At 39.1% G+C, this 19,249-nt stretch overlaps 1 protein-coding gene across 1 annotated transcript in view; it reads left to right on the top strand.

Moving 5' to 3' along the window:
* The window catches only part of FRMPD4 (FERM and PDZ domain containing 4), a 463,469-nt gene that overhangs the window by 53,737 nt on the left and 390,483 nt on the right, over window positions 1-19,249 (top strand). The window contains exon 2 of the mRNA XM_089652996.1: window positions 16,369-16,500. Coding sequence (XP_089509122.1) covers window positions 16,369-16,500 — 132 coding nt within the window. The remainder of the gene's footprint in view (window positions 1-16,368; window positions 16,501-19,249) is intronic.

The following is a 19,249-nucleotide window of genomic DNA, read 5'->3' as shown; positions in this document are numbered from 1 at the left end:
AGCATGGTTGGCAAACAGCCCACTGAACGCCTTACCGTTCGTTTGTTCGGTGAACAAGTGAACTGCCAATGTTCGAATTGAACTTACATTCAACTCGAACATCAAGCCCATCCCTACTAGTGGTATTATAACAAAGTGGAAGCAACTGGGGACAACAGCAACTCAGCCACAAAGTAGTAGGCCACATAAAATGACAGAGTGGGGTCAGCGCATGCTGAACCTCACAGTGTGCAGAAGTTGGCAACTGTCTGCAGAGGCAATAGCTAAAGACTTCTAAACTTTGTGTGGCCTTCAGATTAGCACAACAGTGTGTAGAGAGCTTCATGGAATGGGTTTCCATGGCCGAGCAGCTGCAATCAAGTCTTACATCCCCAAGTGCAATGCAAAGTGTCAGATGCAGTGGTGTAAAGAATGCCGCCACTGGACTCCAGAGCAGTGTTCTCTGGAGTGATGAATCACGCTTCTCTGTCTGGCAATCTGTTGGACATGTCTGGGTTTGTCGGTTGCCAGGAGAATGGTACTTGCCTGACTGCATTGTGCCAAGTGTAAAGTTTAGTGGAAGGGGAATTATGGTGTGGGGTTGTTTTTCAGGGGTTTGGCTTGGCCCCTTAGTTCCAGTGAAGGGAACTCCTAAGGCATCAGCATACCAATATATTTTGGACAATTTCAAGCTCCTAACTTTGTGGGAACAGTTTGGGGATGGCCCCTTCGTGTTCCAACATGACTGTGCACCAGTGCAGAAAGCTAGGTCGATAAAGACGTGGATGAGAGAGTATGGGGTGGAGGAACTTGACTGGCCTGCACAGAGTCCTGACCTCAACATAATAGAACACCTTTGGGATGAATTAGCGCAGAGACTGCGAGCCAGGCCTTCTCGTCTGACATAAGTGCTTAAACCTCAGAAATACGCTTCTGGAAGAATGGTCAAACATTACCATAGACACACTCCTAAACCTTGTGGACAGCCTTCCCAGAAGAGTTGAAGCTGTTATAGCTGCAAAAGGTGGGCCAACTCAATATTGAACCCTACGGACTAAGACTGCGATGCCATTAAACTTCATGTGCGTATAAAGGCAGGCGTTCCAATACTTTTGGCAATATAGTGCACATCGTATACTCTAGAAAAAAGCATTAATTGAAATTTGTAAACTGCAAGAGATTCTTTTGTGCATTTGTTTGCATGGCTTTACAAAATCAGGTGCCACAGAGCCCATCGTGCCATCTGCAGATAAATTGTTAGTTTTAAAAGAGTGTAATTATTTTTTGCTAGGCTATTTTTTAGATAGGTCAGCAAAGTTTGTTTTACACAATCATCTCCGATTTTAGAGAATGTTTAATGTGCTATTAACTACACAGATGTTTTATGTTTTTGAGTGCTTTCTTTTTCTTTTAAAATTTAGTAGTAATTAATAGTGGGGATCTAAGGAAATTATTTACTCAGAAATCATGGGGCTATTATTCTTTATTATTATGGATTGGTTTCTGTGTTTTGTAGCATATTAGGAATCCTATCTCCACTGACAACAATGCGATTGGAGAAAATGTTACACTGGTTATCTCTTCAGCAGAAAAAAATCTAGATCATGAATTTTTAATCTGTCAAACAGAATGGTACATACAGTGGGGATCGAAAGTTTGGGCACCCCAGCTAAAAATTTGTATTAATGTGCATAAAGAAGCCAAGGAAAGATGGAAAAATCTCCAAAAGGCATCAAATTACAGATTAGACATTCTTATAATATGTCAACAAAAGTTAGATTTTATTTCCATCATTTACACTTTCAAAATAACAGAAAACAAAAAAATGGCGTCTGCAAAAGTTTGGGCACCCTGCAGAATTTATAGCATGCACTGCCCCCTTTGCAAAGCTGAGACCTGCCAGTGTCATGGATTGTTCTCAATCATCGTCTGGGAAGACCAGGTTATGTCAATCTCAAAGGTTTTAAATGCCCAGACTCATCTGACCTTGCCCCAACAATCAGCACCATGGGTTCTTCAAGCAGTTGTCTAGAAAACTGAAACTGAAAATAGTTGATGCTCACAAAGGTGGAGAAGGCTATAAGAAGATAGCAAAGCGTTTTCAGATGTCAATATCCTCTGTTCGGAATGTAATTAAGAAATGGCAGTCATCAGGAACAGTGGAAGTTAAAGCAAGATCTGGAAGACCAAGAAAAATATCAGACAGAACAGCTTGCAGGATTGTGAGAAAAACAATTCAAAACCCACGTTTGACTGCACGATCCCTCCAGAAAGATCTGGCAGACACTGGAGTTGTGGTACACTATTCCACTATAAAGAGATACTTGTACAAATATGGTCTTCATGGAAGAGTCATCAGAAGAAAACCTCTTCTATGTTCTCACCACAAAAATCATCGTTTGAACTTTGCAAATGAACATATAGACAAGCCTGATGCATTTTGGAAACAAGTTCTGTGGACCGATGAGGTTAAAATTGAACTTTTTGGCCGGAATGAGCAAAGGTACGTTTGGAGAAGAAGGGGCACAGAATTTAATGAAAACAACCTCTGTCCAACTGTTAAGCATAGGGTTGGATCAATCATGCTTTGGGGTTGTGTTGCAGCCAGTGGCACAGGGAACATCTCACGAGTAGAAGGAAAAATGGATTCAATAAAATTTCAGCAAATTTTGGATGGTAACTTGATGCCATCTGTGAAAAAGCTGAAGTTAAAGAGAGAATGGCTTCTACAAATGGATAATGATCCTAAACACACCTCGAAATCCACGGGGGATTACATCAAGAGGCGTAAACTGAAGGTTTTGCCATGGCCTTCACAATCTCCTGACCTCAACATAATTGAAAATCTATGGATAGACCTTAAAAGAGCAGTGCGTGACAGACAGCCCAGAAATCTAAAAAAACTGGAAGACTTTTGTAAGGAAGAATGGGCAAAGATACCTCAAACAAGAATTGAAAGACTCTTGGCTGGCTACAAAAAGCGTTTACAAGCTGTGATACTTGCCAAAGGGGGCAGTACAAGATATTATCTCTGCAGGGTGCCCAAACTTTTGCAGACGCCATTTTTTTGTTTTCTGTTATTTTGAAAGTGTAAATGATGGAAATAAAATCTAACTTTTGTTGACATATTATAAGAATGTCTAATCTGTAATGTGATGCCTTTTGGAGATTTTTCCATCTTTCCTTGGCTTCTTTATGCACATTAATACAAATTTTTAGCTGGGGTGTCCAAACTTTCGATCCCCACTGTAGGTCCATCAACTGGAATGAAAAGTGCACATAGAATACATAAGACTGCCACTGGAATTTAAGGATAACAATTAACATAAGGAATTAATTGTATTAATCTTCAAATCACTGAACTCAAAATATTGTTAAATACATATAGCAATATACACTATATCAAGTAAGAACACAAATGTTGCCCTTACAATGTAATTCAAGCTTACACTTTTCTTCATGACTCAATTTAGGTCAGTAAGCAGCAATTAGTATGTAGTGGTATAGTGGAGAATGGAAAGGTTGACTTCATCAACCTTCAGTTCCATATCCTCATTGCAAGAGCACTCCCCCACACTAATACTGTCACTTTTGACTGACTTTCTTTCTATTTATATCTGGATTTCTTTTTTCCCTTTATTAAGAAGGCTTTTGAGAAGTAAATATAGGGTAGTTAAGTACATTTAATTTAGTATTCTTTGACTTTGTATTTCCCTTTTTCTGTGTAGTTGATATTTTTTTTATTTTTTATTTTTCTTCAATCTGTGTCTTATTGTGAAAAAAGTGAAAAATAAAGAGGCTAGGAATGCATTGTTTCTTGGCAAAACAACAAGTCCATGATAATTGAAAGGAGCTATTAAAGACCAAAATTTCTGAAAACAACTTAATTTCACCTTTCTCTATTGCCTCCAATGCAGTTTGCCAAAATGACAGACTTTTGCCGTGAACTCATGGTTTTCACTGAAATTTTAGGGGAATGAAAACAATCAATTTAACTCATCCCTACTCTAAGCAAACTTTCTAAAATACCTGAAAGATATTTACTAGAGGTAAAAAAGTAGAACAAGTTATTTAGCAATGTCTCTGTTACGAAAATCAAACTTTTCTGCAATATGTTTATCTAGGCAGGACATTTTTCTAGATTTTCTTTGAAGTGTATATACACTCATAATAAACTTCTCCCATTTGCTCCCTTTTAGTTTGGTAAATACAGTATACAATTGAAAGTTATTTGTTATATCTGTCTGATACATGCTAAAAATGCCTATTGATCCTACCATAAATCCATTGCAGTTCTGTGCCTTGTGCGCTCTGTAGTGTATTGCTTGGCTATGCAATTACTTGACTTAAATACAGCGACATCAGCACCCCCAATCTGATTATTTATAAGTAAAAGAAACAGCTTTTTTAGATTTTTTTTTTAAAACTGAGAAATATGATTTTTATTATCCAGAGATACTAGGCCTGAATTGAACCATGGAAGTAGGAGCCACAACAGATATATAAGCCATAATTAAAGCCCTCAACTTCATACAAATTGGCCAGTGGAACAACAATTTAATAGTGTAGTTTGTGAGCTTCCTTTTTCACAGAACCACACTGTATTGTCCTAATGGTTTAATAAAATGTCAAAGTAGGGTACACAAAAACACATAAAAACCTCAACCTACCATTCTCCAGAGCCCAGTGAAGAGGGAGATTGCTGGGGTGCTGGTGGTGAGGAGGTGATGGGTTGCTAGTGTTGGTAGTGAGGAGAATAGGGATGTTTTGGCCAGTTTCAAGGGGACATTTTATCACAACCGTATGCAAGGGTAACATCTGGGGGTATACTGCCACCATCCCAAAATGTGGCACTTAAAGGAGGTGGTGCAAAGAAATTCTTTGCCGTATGATGGCCCGATCTCTATGCAGAAGGCATACTTGCAGGGGGAAAACATAACGGCATAGGCTGCCCATCCTTCCACAACATAGGGAGAAGATCAGGCAGCAATAAATGGAGGGACAGGCACACCTAAAGTCAAAGACAAAGGTTCTTCATATGGAGGTAGTAGTTTTTTTTTTAATAATGTCTACAGGTTTACAATTTTGTTGTAGACAAAGGCAGGGATGGCAACACAACCTATCTACTCCATTAACACAAAAAGAGATCAGTGGATCTACATACCACCTTGTCCATATGCCAAAATTTAATAAGACTTCCTGCTATTCCACAGAGCAGGGGGAAGGACAGACAGCAGCAAATGGAAGGGGGGGAATTATGGCCATGGTGAAGGGCAGGAGGCAGCAAAATGTTAAGCAACAAATCCTACAATCATAGACTGCATGTCCTTTCCTGAATCCTTCTTTTTTGTTGCACATAAAAAATGTGGGGAGGAGAAATTCTGGGGAACTGGGTTCTTTTTCACCTTGCCATTGGTTAATGGTGCAGGAGGAAATTAAGAGGCTGACAAACCATTTCTCTTTTGAGCCTTCCAATGTGCAGAACAGCCACTTTCCTACTAGTGTTACTAATAAGCCCTGTCCCTCCTCCTGCTCCTTTGTCCCCCCAGGTGTGCATATCATCCATTTCTAATGCAGCCTTACCATCCTTCCTCCTCTAGGTGCACAGCAGTTTTGTTTTTTGGCTTGCTAATATACTGTTTTTTTCCTCCTTTCCCACAGACACACATAGCAGCTATTTTATATGGACTTCTAAGGTGGGCTATTCTACTTCCTCCTGAAGGAGCTATAGCAACCATTTTTTATTGGACTTCTAATTCAGCCTTTTCTTGTGCTACACCACAATGGCAGGTATTCAGCCTCCATGAATTGGATCAGAAGATCCAGAGCTAGTGCCAATATTTTGTACAGAAGGTTATCCCTGCCTGCCACCTGCATGTGGTATTCCATGAGGCATCAGGTGGCATGGGAGGAATACAAGAAGGAGGAGTGTTGTGGTGCTGAAAGTTAGGAGGAGGAGTGTTGGGGTGATGGCAGTGAGAAGGAGGAACTTTTTGGAGAGGCTTCAAAAAGGACATTTCATCCCAATACTGTGGGAATATCTGCAGAGACCTACTATCACCATCCAAAAGGGATCACAAAGTGTCCCACTCTGAGGATACATGGCAAAGAAGCTATTTACCATAAGTCCTGATGGTGGCTGCATCCACAGCACTGTAGACATAACTGCCAGAGAACACCTTACAGCTATAGCTTGGCCATCCTTCTACAAGGTAGATTTGGGTTGACACTTATTATTGACACAGACATAGTTGCCCTTTTTGTGCAGCTTCAGTTCAATCAGGATCTAGGTTCTGACTAAACCTTGCCTGTGTTTGCCACTTTGGCCCCATGTTCAGTTGGAGCCGAAAATCATATATAGAAGTGGTATTTCCACCACTTCCATATATGACAGCATACCACTTTCACTGGTTGCTAAGGAAGCAGATTGTGCTTGTACCCATGGCCATATTTGCTCAGTGAGGTCACCACTATCCCAACCACTTGCCTTATATAGCTGAAGAGCTATATGGCTATGGCTATGACTACCATGAGAATTGTTACCATTAAGCTATAAAGGGTGCACCGGAACATCTTTTTTTTTTATGGGAGAGTCTGCAGGCAGTGGGTATAGTGATTGATGATGGATTTATGAGGGAAATTTTTGTTGGATTTTTATTTTTTGAATACATTAGTTGTCAAACGTTTGGCTGTCTTTATTTCTAGGTGACACCTTTTTTTGTGACTGAATAAGGGTGCTATTTACCCCATACTTATTCAAGTAGGGGCAGTATTCAGGGGCACGCAAACCATCTAAAGGTCCCTCACAATACATAACAGTCCCTTACGGGTCTGCTATGTATCCTGGGGGACCTCTGGGACCTGTGTGCAATTGTTTCTTTAAAAAAAAAAATAACCAGGAAGGAAATGTCATTTATCGGTCATTTAAAACTCTTTTTTTCCATTGTAAATGTCAGTGCTTTTAAAAAATCTCTACTCCCAGGCCCCTTTAAATAATTTTTTTTCTTTTGTATTGGAACATGTTCTCTAGATCTGTGTCCCCCTGTTCCCATGCTATTTTGACACCTCCTTGCCTATTAGCCCAGAATTTGGGCATTTTTAAACTTGATAGAATCAGTTCCCACTGATTTCAGGTTCGACATCTGAACTTCTTTGAACCTTGCTCAAACCAAACCCAGGGCAGTTCATCGCAAATCAATGCATACTTGAGCACCCATTTTTTCTGCCTGTTTGCTATAGCTGCCAATACATTTAGTAAATCCAGTTTCTGATAAATGAAAAGCTGCTGTTTATGTCACTACATACTTGTGCAGTACAGTTGCTTGCACCAAAGAACCCCCTTTCCAACCTCCCATTTGCCAAAGCTTTCAATAAATTTAGTAAATCTAATCTCTGGATCTACCACACTACCACCATCCCATAAGGTGGCTTTGTTTGACACTCATTTCTGATAATTGAAAAGCTGCTGTTTGTGTGGAGCATATTACCACATACTTGTGCAGTACAGTTGTGTGCACCAAAGCACCCCATTTTTGCCCTGTTTACCATAGCTTTTATTACATATACTAACTCTGGTGTTTGCAGCTACCACACTAGAGGCTTGATCTACCACCAGAGACTAGACACCCTCCTACAAGGTGGCCTTGGTTTGACTCTTTTTTCAGTATTATTTATTTAACAATATATTATATTTAGAAATAACTATTTTTTATGTATATTATCTTCTCTTGGTGTTATCTACATATGGTTCTCTGATGGCTATCAACTTCTTCATTTGGCCTCATCATAGTATAATGAAAGAGGTGGACACTGATATTTAAATCATTGTTAACACATAAAACAGTTGTAAAGCAGATCTGGTAATAGATTTGTATTATTGAAACCATCAAATAAAAAATATGTATCCAGTACTGAACTAAAAAAAATAGTGTACAGTGTGTCCATAAAAATTAAAAATGGATGATTTTATTGCATTCAAGGTACAAATTGCTACAAAGCAGCAACATGGAAAAGTTAAATAAGTATAATGAAAATGTGCCTAGTCCGTTGCCTTGCATAAAAACACTGGACTGGTAAAGGTGATGGCTACACAGAATACCACCTTGTAGATGTGGGAACACAGCCAATGTATCTAATTGGTTAAAAAGGCATTTCTAAAACGTAGAGAGAACCAGACTGTTATGTAAACAAACTTAGTTTACTGCACAGTCTGTAGGCAGTTTAACTAAGCAACAAATTTAGAAGGAGAGCCAAGACAGGTTTTATCATTTTAGAAAATTAATGTGATACTTAGTTACAGTTGTCACCAGGACAGAAAACGATGGAACAGAAGCAGAGATCAATCTCACATGGTCACATATTCAAGGGTGGCTTTCCCCACATTCTAAGGATACGTTTTGTCACTAACTCTTGTGTTTCCATGACAGAAAGCAAAGGAACTCTTTTCAGTGTATGCTGAACTAAAGAAAGTAAAAACAATTATGGCTAGAATTTTACTTTAATAAGCATCAGTTCACAACAAATATTTGTTTCTTTTATGTAGCAGTATGTTGATTACTTCTCATAACATAAACACAATCATAATTGAAGAATTAACCATTGCTTAGTAGTATAGTATATAAGGGGTGTTTATGTGGATCAGTCAAGGGGAAATGAAGTCAGAATTTTATAGCTAAATCAATTATTATTAAAACTAAAATGCTTTTAGAAAACTATTGACACAGAATGAATAACCAGCTGCAAACAAATACATTCAGCTAATGGCAAATTTACTAAAAAAAAAAAAAATTCACTTCTATCAACATTTGATCAGCTAAATCAAATTTAGCACCATTTCTCTTTGCTCCTTATATTGTACGTTCGCATTTAATTACATCAGTATATGGATGCTTCCAGTGTTTCATTCAGTAAAGTATTGAGGTGCCTAAGGCAATAAAATTACTCTGACTTGGTTTAATCATTACCTAGTTTCCGGTGGACAGTTTGTGAAATGCCACAAAAAATAATGCATTAGGCATAAGTGAATACTGTCAAAAGCTGTAAGGATGCAATAAGGAAAAGGAATTTCACTGATGGACATGCTGCACCTTGTTCAAAATGATGCAATAAAGTGTAGCCCACTTTTTGAGGGGGGAGGGGGTTATGGGAAATGGCCCTTCCCAAGCAGGATATTTAGCTAAACTTGTAGATAAATAAGAGAACCCGTACCTTCACTAGGTGGAAGAGTGAGTTGATAATAAAGTTGGCAATGCCTCCTCCCAGGACATGGTCTCTGTGAACAGAGAGGATTCCCTTCCTGGCAAATGACCAATAATCCAATCAAAGTAATTGGGATCAGAAGAACTACTGCAACCAGCATGTACCATTAACCATAAGTATATAGATGCACACCAGTAAGGAAATAATACAAGCATTATATAAGAAAATAATAATATAATAGGACAGCCAATGTACAAACAGGTATTATCAGTAAAGAGGCCAACAATTCTTGGTGGAATTGTGCGCAAAAACTCGGGTATATACAGTATAATTATTACTAGTGATACTTCCAGATACATGTTGGAGCAAAGTCAAGTTGCAGGGCCTCTGAGGATGATCACAATATGGAATCCTGTTTGGTGTCAGAGACCTGAAGTCTTGATCTGTCATGATGGGGAGACCCATCAGTTATTGTCCAATCAGCCTGGAAAAACAAAAAGAATAGCTCCCAGGAATAATATTACATATAACATAATCAATATAACCTTCCCCATTAATCTTTTCACCACCAGTCATGGAAATTTAATAGCAACATAAAGAAAACAAACAATGAAGCAGCACAATGACTCTGAAATATTTATAAATCTGATGGGTTGTTTGTTCTACATAATAAAAAATTATGTTAAAAAATATGTTAAAAAAATTGTCTAACACTAGCTACAGCACCCACTTAACCTACAGCAGCCACATCTGGGGTATGTTTTATAGGTACGGTCCAGTACCAGAATGCCACCAAGCCTTCCAAACAAGACTAAAATGTGTCTAGGATAGGTGTCCATTTCCTACTAGGGGCAGTCTTCAGGAAACAGGACATGGGACAGGCCTATGTGTAATATGACTGTCTCAGCAGTTGCTAACAGTAGCTGAGGTTCAACCAGGAATCATGCCAGCTAGTTTCTTTAGTTCCTAGGAATGAAACAGAAACATAGTTGAGAGTCATGCCTCTCTGGCAGGGTATAATGCATCCTTGCCAAGGGATTAACAGCCAAATATCAAAGACATACCAAACAACAAAACTGTTTTCAGGAGCAGAAAAGACAGGATGTATGCCTACAGCTGCTTTTAGGTAAGTGTGCCACTACCAACTTTGGTGACTAAATAGTGAGCTTGGTACCTTCTTGGTCTAGCTGCCAGCTACAGTAATGTTTTTTAAATAAACTTAATATATAAAGTAGGAAAAAACAAGAAAAGATTGTAACCACTTCCTATTACATGGCTGTATCTATTCTAGGACCTCCTGGAAAGTAAGACTTTGGTTGGAACTATATAATCAAGATATTAAACCTCAGAAACTTCAAACATACACCTTTCCAAGCAAGCACACACTTGGTTCTCTGAAAGTTCCTGCAGGAGCACTCTTGTGCTGGCATTGTGCTTTTGCAGCAATGTCAAGCTGATAAGAATTTAATCAGGGTAACCTACAATGTTCTACAGAAAACAGTCAACAATCTGTTTCAGGCCTGTTCCTTTTGGTCCACCTCACCATAAGCTGTCTGGTTATACTTTCATGTTGCTCCCCAAGCCCTACCTAAAAGGAGCCTTTCAGTGCACTGCAGTGATGAAGGCAAACAAACCTTAAACAGCTAATTGTAGCTTGGAATACATTACTCTGTAATATTAGGCTGTATCTGTGCAATGAGCCAGTGGCTCTAGATGTACAGTTGACCTATAGAAACTTGATGGTTAGAGGAACCATTGAACATGAAAGATAGATACTCCCAGACAAGCTATTTTCTGAGTATTGTATCTACTCATCAGAGCAGCATGAAGTGGTATGAAACAGTAGAGGTATGTATATACATTGTTCTTAGCAGGAAACTCTCCTTTTTTGGACTTGTATTTAAATTACCAATATACTTAAGTGAAATCGGTTGATGTTTCCATTGTCATCTACAAAATCACGGAACATGTAGGCAATGTCACTCACCATACTATTTAAAAAATAGTGTAGCCATTTATACATTACAATGTTTCTGAAGCAGGCAACATAGCTCTAGAAGGCACCAGAGGAAACACCTGATTGCCTAGGGGAGTTTCTTGGGCCCACCTAAGCAATTAAGTTTCCATTTGACTTGAAAGCTGATTAGGTTTTCTCTTTTTTCCAATTCATAGGCAGAGGCCCTAGGTACTTATCCTTAAACTCCTGGTGGTCCCAATAGGTAGGCTTTTCCTGGAGTAGAGAGAAGCAGAAGCAGAAGCAGTAGAGGGAAATAAATGATTGAGAAGCTGAGAAGAGAGCACAGACTGGCTAAGTGAAAGCTATTTTTGCCTGATCTTCTGAAAGAGCAATTCTGATGGCCAGATTATTATAGTGTCTACAGAATACAGGGCTAGATGGTTGATTATCAGTCTTTTATCACATCCAATAGAGTCAGACAATTCTGGCTCCATAAACTAAGGCTATTTAACAAGGTGTTCACTGCATATCTGCAGAACTCCATGCAGTACTCCTCCATGTTGTCTACGTTGTATTCAAAATTTGGGGTTTTATCAGGACCATCATACAGCAGGTCAATAGATGTAGAGATGGCATTCAAAGCACAGCAAGCAAGGCCCTCGGAGGACAGGCTAAATCCCAAGTTTAAAGAAATTATCAGCGCACAAATGCATATTGTAATAAGTCCATAAGTCCCAATGAAGTCTATAGTGGGTAACCACTATTTAGGTGGCAGCTGTCCCAGAGTAAGCCAGCTCTGTATGCCTAACAAGGGAAAGAGAGGAGAGGTGCCTTCTAAGTGCAGTATAAAAATATTTTAATAAGCCGCAAATTGGTAAAACTCACAACGTGGAAGTGTAAAAAAAGCCCTTTAGTGTGGCCATGCAGGAATCCGTCCGGTGGAGTTCTGGCCACTGTGGATGGTTTAGGGGATTCTGCACTTAGAAGGTGCCTCTCCTCTCTTTCCCTTGTTATAAATCCCAAGTTTGAGCATCACTTTGTAGAAGAAATTTAATTTTCTGCTCTGCAGGCGCATGGGGTCTGAGAGAAAATCAAAGTCTGTAAGCTTATGTATGTTTCCAAACTAGTGGCAATCCTTTGTGAACCTATTAGACAAAAGGGTAGGGATTTAATTATGAAAACAGACTGACAGAAAGAAATAGGCTGTATGTGGTATATATGATTGTAATAAACCATTCGTACATACCTACACACTACATTTTCTGAAGTTCCTAGTGGTATTGTCATTGATGTCAGGAATTATGATAAACAGATGGCTGCATGTGGAAAGCTATTGAAAATATTCATTAAAACACTTTAACTGTATTCAATCTGATTTTTGTGCAATATGAACAATTTCCTTTGGAGCAATCTTTCTAGGAGCCCACAGCTAATTTTGTAGAAAAGTAGTTGTGCCTTCATGCAATGGTTAGTTGGAAATCGAGGTTTACATTTTGGTATCTATAGCACATCAACCTGCAAATGTGGTGTATATTAGGGTAGGGTAAGGAGTTGTTTGTGAAGTGGGGGATAGAAGTTTAATTCAACTGTGCAAAATGGAACCTATGTGCAGGATAGAGTGTGTGTTCTGTATTTTTGATACACACAGGTTACTGTTTAATGCTGTTTACACACAGGAAGGGTATACAGTTTGAATAGTCCAGGCTAAACCCCAGAGTCTTTCAATTATAACACTAGGTAGTACTAGCGTGAACCTCTGGTCATTCCCCTGAACAAACAACTTCCCTGGTGTCTGTCTCATATCCTAAATCAGGAGCTAAATGATAGTCATGTGATTGAATAATCCTGGCTCTTCATGTGTGTCTTTGGCAGTGGAAGATCATGAAGTATTAAGAAAGCATGCCAAGCCATCATAGACCCTGCCAGAGGATGAACAGATGGCTTTTCTGAGCATTATATAGTATAGTACGCTTTTAATTAATAGCCTCTGGATAGATCAATTAATTAAATATCTTTGCCACTAATGTGTTTTAATTTTCGCTCTGTCTGCCTAAGAAATATTTAAAAACTTTGAGGACTGGTAATTAGGAAAGAGAGATAGTACTAAGGTGAATGATATGTAATTATTGGATGTATACAACTTTCACACCAAGTCTAATTAATCTGGAAATATGTTCATTTTTTAATGTGTTCAAAGGGTCAGGTCTAAATAAGCAGCCAATGGTCCTAATAAAAGAGTGCAAAAGAATAATTCATTTATGAAGTGCAATAACCCAATCCTATTACAGTTTACTTAAATTAGATAAGTGAAAGCTGTATTGTGATTTGATATTATGTGTTTCTGCTCTTTGTGCACTGCTCTCATATTAGATTTTAATCTCCAAACAGTATGGGAATAACCTGTCATAGACAGGTAAAAACACTTCCACATGTTAAAATGATGGAGGTGATTTTAGTAAATGGGCACTCTAATACAGTACAGCCAATGATACCAACACATATGCAGGGCATGGTAAGTATGTTTGTATGTCTGTATATCCATCACAATAAATAGCACAGCTTCCCCTTCTTCTTAGCCTTAGTGCATAGCACTTGTTAGTAAACATACACTATATTTTATTTAATGTACTCTCCCAAAGTTCAAAAAACAAACCTTAAAATATAACTAAAGGCAAAACTTTTTTTTTTAGTTTTGGATAGAGTGCAGAGGAATTAGAAAATCTGTCAGGTTATTACTGTTGTCTCTGTTCCCATTAGAGAGATTCACCATCTCTATGTGTCCTGTTTAACATTATCACTGAAAGTGACAGTAAAAAAAGCTCCAATTTTGGCTTGTCCCCACAACAGGAATAGAGGAGACATCTTTCAATGGGGACACTGGTTCTGGTAACCCCGGCGACAACCAGGGATTCTCTCACTTTGTAGGGATTTCCTCACTTCCTGTTTTAGCTATGAGATGGGAAGTGAAGGGAAATCCCCACAATGGGATTCAGATGGCAAGGGTTATAACCCTGCCTTACTTTATCCAAAATGAAAAAAAGGTTTTGGTTTTAATTCCAATTTAAAATGAATGCAGTAAGCTCAGCCCATCTTCTAAGAATTCATTTTTTACCTTTTATTTCTTAGATATTGCAGTAGTGCACTAGTCCATTATAGTTGCTTTTGCCTGGTGATCTGAAACACCTGCATGCAATGTAGGATAGCTATTCCCAAATAATCCCACTGCACAGGAAGTATACCCTTAGTACATTTAGGGAATTGCAGATAACTCAGAATTAACTTTCTGAGTTTATCATAGTTATTGGGTTTGTTGGATAGCAATAAATGCTCACATATTGCTTTCACTTGATGCCTGGAATTGCCCTTTAACCCATTCACATCAAAATGCATACCTACCAGTCATGTACAAATTTGGAGGATTGTCCTAGGATTATAACACAATCTTGACATCCTGCAGATCTGGGCCCTGGAGCCAGCTGTCAGAACTCAGAGCCTCATCTCTATGCAGACTCTATGTGGTGGAGTGATCTCCTACCCAGATTTTGTATAGTCTTGGGAGCAGGAGGATGAGGGAGAGAGCAGAAGCTCAGGACACACACTTGCTGTGCATGGTGTTTTCCACTGACATCAATGTTTATGCCCACATGGGGCACTATTGTTCCTCCCTAACCCCCACTCTCCAGACACTATTGTTTTACTTATCCCTTGCTAAGTACCATTGTTCTTCCCACCCTGCTGGTGAGCATTATTGTTGCTCCTCTTCCCCTGCTGAGCACTACTGTTCACCCCCACCCCCCTGCTTGGCTAAATTGATCACTCTCATTTCTCCTGCCATTATATCTCTCTCCCACCCACACCTGGGAACTATTGTTCTTCCCCTCCTCCTGCTAGGCATTGATGTTTCCCATCATCCTCCAGTGGACAAAAATGTAATCTTCACTAAGCCCTGTTCCCCTCCATTGCATCACCATTGTTTCTCCCACTACCTGCTCAGCACAATTGTTCCCTTCCTCCAAGCATCACTATTGACCTCTCCCCATCACTGAATACTAATGCCTCTCATCTTGCCCTACGTTTTTCCCGCACTGACCACCAATCTCAGGGCATTCTTCCTCCCACTGACACCAGGCATATTTTACTTCCATTGACCATTACCACTAGGCATCCCCCCCCCCCCCCCCCCCATTGACCCCAGGCCTTTTTTTCTCTTCCCAGAGACTAACGATTCAAGGATATCCACCCTCACTGTCTACAAGCCTTTCTACCCCCACAACTAACATGGGCATTTTTTCATCCTACTGAAGAGCAAAGCAAAGGGCTCTATGATACATGCTCATTACTGCTGTACTAGTACACTATGTTGTACATTGCATTGTCCTGACTGCTACACTCTGTGCTGTATGCTACAACTGATCCCTGGACTCTATATCCTACGTTCTGTATTAAATATTTCTGGCCAAAGTGTTTTGTTTACAACTTTGTTGGTCCTTGTTGTGTGGTTTGCACTTTTTTAACAAGGTTCCTTTTAAAGGCAGACCTAGACAAAGTATTAGCATTAGTTTTATTTATTTTTGAATAATCCTTTAGGTTTATGTAAGTGAGGCTATCACTCATAGCACAATAATTATGGAGTACGCTGTGAGTACAATGACTGCAGACTGCATACAGTGTATACAGTATGTAGGCTTACACTCTATGATCCTTTAAGTGACACCTACTATTCAGCACAAATTAGCAACATCTATGTTTACATTAGTGCAATCTCTGCCAGGCATGTCATCTCAGACCCAAGATGTTCATCTTTGTCATGTCCCAAAATTGGAAACTTTGCAAAATGCTGAAATATGATTAGTTGCTTTTGTTTAAACTATCACATTTAATAAACGCTATTGAAATATTTTGTATATTGCATAAAAGGTTTTGTATATTACTTAAAAAGGTCAAGTTATAAAAAATGTAATTAGTAGATTCAGTTTTATTGATGTCTATCTAAATGTATGCAGTTGACAACAATGCTATAGTTATGATCTCTGGACAAAGAAATGTTTTGTTTTTATTACAGTATATATCAGATTTGACAAGCATGTCATGTCATTTTGTACAGATACTATACATACTTTAGTAAGCTTCCCTTCCATGTCAAGAGCAAGTCAGGCACTTTGTGTTGCATTGTATTTCGTTAACATTCAGCAAAATGGTAACATGTTCAATAAAGTGAAACACATATTCCACAGCTCAGGAGTTATACAAGACGCTACCATCACCAAAACTCAGAAGTATCAACGTGACCTTCATTCTCATTTTCCGGGCTGGCACCCTGGTGAGGAAGAAAGTCTTGATCTCTCCTCGACTCTTCAAAGATCCAGGTACCAGTTTTGTTCTATTAAATGTTAATTTTGGTTCTGTTTTTTCAATACTCTTTATACAGTATTTGTTCCCATTGTGCAGCACTACCTGTTCAATATATTTTTCAAAATATCTCTGCACAAGTACAATTTTCAAAAATATGTTCAATGTAAGCCATGCTCATGTTAAAACATGGGGGGATATGTTAACATATACATCCCAGAAATGCCCCTTGTAAAAATGTACTCCTAATCACTGCAGGTCTCTTTCTATGAAAAGGGGCTTGTACAATTCAGTATAAGTAAGGCCTGAAAATCTGTCCAGAAGCAGATCGAAAACATTACAGAAAAATTGTATAAAATTTGAATGAAATTGAATGGATTCCCTATCTTTGGTGAATTACGTTGGTGGTGTTACGTGTTGTGCTGATTGCTTTATAATAATGATTGCTACATTATCTTATTATTGCTCATTTATAACATTTCCCTGTCAAATATACATCTCAGCTCACCTGGCTGGTATAAACATTCTCGATTAACCATGTGCAAGAAGGTTTAACAGGTCAGTACACCAAAAAAGATGAAGACAGACAAACTGATTATTTCGACACAGTTCAGCTTATCATGAATTGTTGGAACCTTGCAACCTTACATAAGCATTGTAATAACAATACAAATGATAGCAAGTTTTGACAATCCAATATACAGTCATGGCCGAAATTGTTGGCACCCTTGATATTTCTCCAGGAAATCATGTATTTCTCACGAAACGTATTGCATTAACACATGTTTTGCTATACACATGTTTATTCCCTTTGTGTGTATTGGGACAAAACAAAAAAAGGGAGGAAAGAAAGCAAATTCGACATAATGTCACACAAACCTCCAAAAATGGGCTGGACAAAAGTATTGGCACCCTTTCACAACTGCGGATAAATAAGAATGTTACAAGCATGTGATGCTCCTGTAAACTCACCTGGGGCAAGTAACAGGTGTGGGCAATATAGAAATCACACCTGAAAGCAGATAAAAAGGAGAGACGTTCACTTAACCTTTGCATTGTGTGTCTGTCTGTGCCACACTAAGCATGGACAACAGAAAGAGGAGACGAGAACTGTCTGAGGACCTGAGAACCAAAATTGTGGCAAAATATCAACAATCTCAAGGTTACAAGTCCATCTCCAGAGAACTAGATTTGCCTTTGTCCACAGTGCGCAACATTATCAAGAAGTTTGCAACCCATGGCACTGTAGCTAATCTCCCTGGTCGTGGACGGATGAGGAAAATTGATGAAAGATTGCAACGCAGAATAGTCCGGATGGTGGATAAGCAGCCCCAAACATGTTCCAAAGACATTCAAGCTGTCCTGCAGGCTCAGGGAGCATCAGTGTCAGCGCGAACTATCCGTCGACATTTAAATGAAATGAAACGCTATGGCAGGAGACCCAGGAGGACCCCACTGCTGACACAGAGACATAAAAAAGCAAGACTACAGTTTGCCAAAATGTACTTGAGTAAGCCAAAAGCCTTCTGGGAAAACGTCTTGTGGACAGATGAGACCAAGATAGAGCTTTTCGGTAAAGCACATCATTCTACTGTTTACCGAAAACGGAATGAGGCCTACAAAGAACAAAACACAGTACCTACGGTAAAATATGGTGGAGGTTCAATGATGTTTTGGGGTTGTTTTGCTGCCTCTGGCACTGGGTGCCTTGACTGTGTGCAAGGCATCATGAAATCTGAGGATTACCAAAGGATTTTGGGTCGCACTGTAGGGCCCAGTGTCAGAAAGCTGGGTTTGCGTCCAAGATCCTGGGTCTTCCAGCAGGACAATGACCCCAAACATACGTCAAAAAGCACTCAGAAATGGATGGCAAAGAAGCGCTGGAGAGTTCTGAAGTGGCCAGCAATGAGCCCAGATCTAAATCCCATTGAACACCTGTGGAGAGATCTTAAAATTGCTGTTGGGAAAAGGTGTCCTTCCAATAAGAGAGACCTGGAGCTGTTTGCAAAGGAAGAGTGGTCCAAAATTCCGGGTGAGAGGTGTCAGAAGCTTATTGATGGTTATAGGAAGCGACTGATTTCAGTTATGTTTTCCAAAGGGTGTGCAACCAAATATTAAGTTAAGGGTGCCAATACTTTTGTCCAGCCCATTTTTGGGGTTTTGTGTGACATTATGTCATATTTGCTTTTCTGCCTCTGTTTTATATTTGTTCCAATACATACAAAGGGAATAAACATGTGTATAGCAAAACATGTGTTAATGCAATACCTTTTTTGTGTGAAATACTTGATTTTCAGGAAAAATATCAAGGGTGCCAACAATTTCGGCCATGACTGTAAGTGTACTTGAAAGTTTCCTTTTATGCTGTTTATTTTACCTGCCTGTTGGCCATCTCTTTCCACAATTTTCCACAGCTTCCCAGCATGCTTTGCAGCTTTTTTTTGCAATCAATTTCTAGGGACTACATATCCAATGGTACCCTTGTTGCCTGCAAGCAGTAATTCCTGTACTGACTCCGCCTCCTGAAACCCCTCTTCTCAGTATCTCCGTAGTTCAGAAGGCAGTGTCTGTGAAATGTGTGACACAGCAGTGATTATCAACAGGGTTTAATGAATATGTGTCACAGAATTTAAGGAAGTATATGTATGCAGATTTTTCACAAAGCAAATTTCCAGTCTTCAAATTTGTTCAGATTAATAGAAGAAGGCTAGGAATAATTGAAATTTAATGTGGAAATTAGTATATGATTTTACGTTTTTACCATAG

This window comes from Staurois parvus, unplaced genomic scaffold (assembly GCF_062004578.1).
Source record: "Staurois parvus isolate SC_StPar_1 unplaced genomic scaffold, SC_StPar_1.0 ptg000696l, whole genome shotgun sequence".
In the NCBI taxonomy this organism is placed as follows: domain Eukaryota; kingdom Metazoa; phylum Chordata; class Amphibia; order Anura; family Ranidae; genus Staurois; species Staurois parvus.
This window is presented reverse-complemented; position numbering and strand designations above follow the sequence as displayed.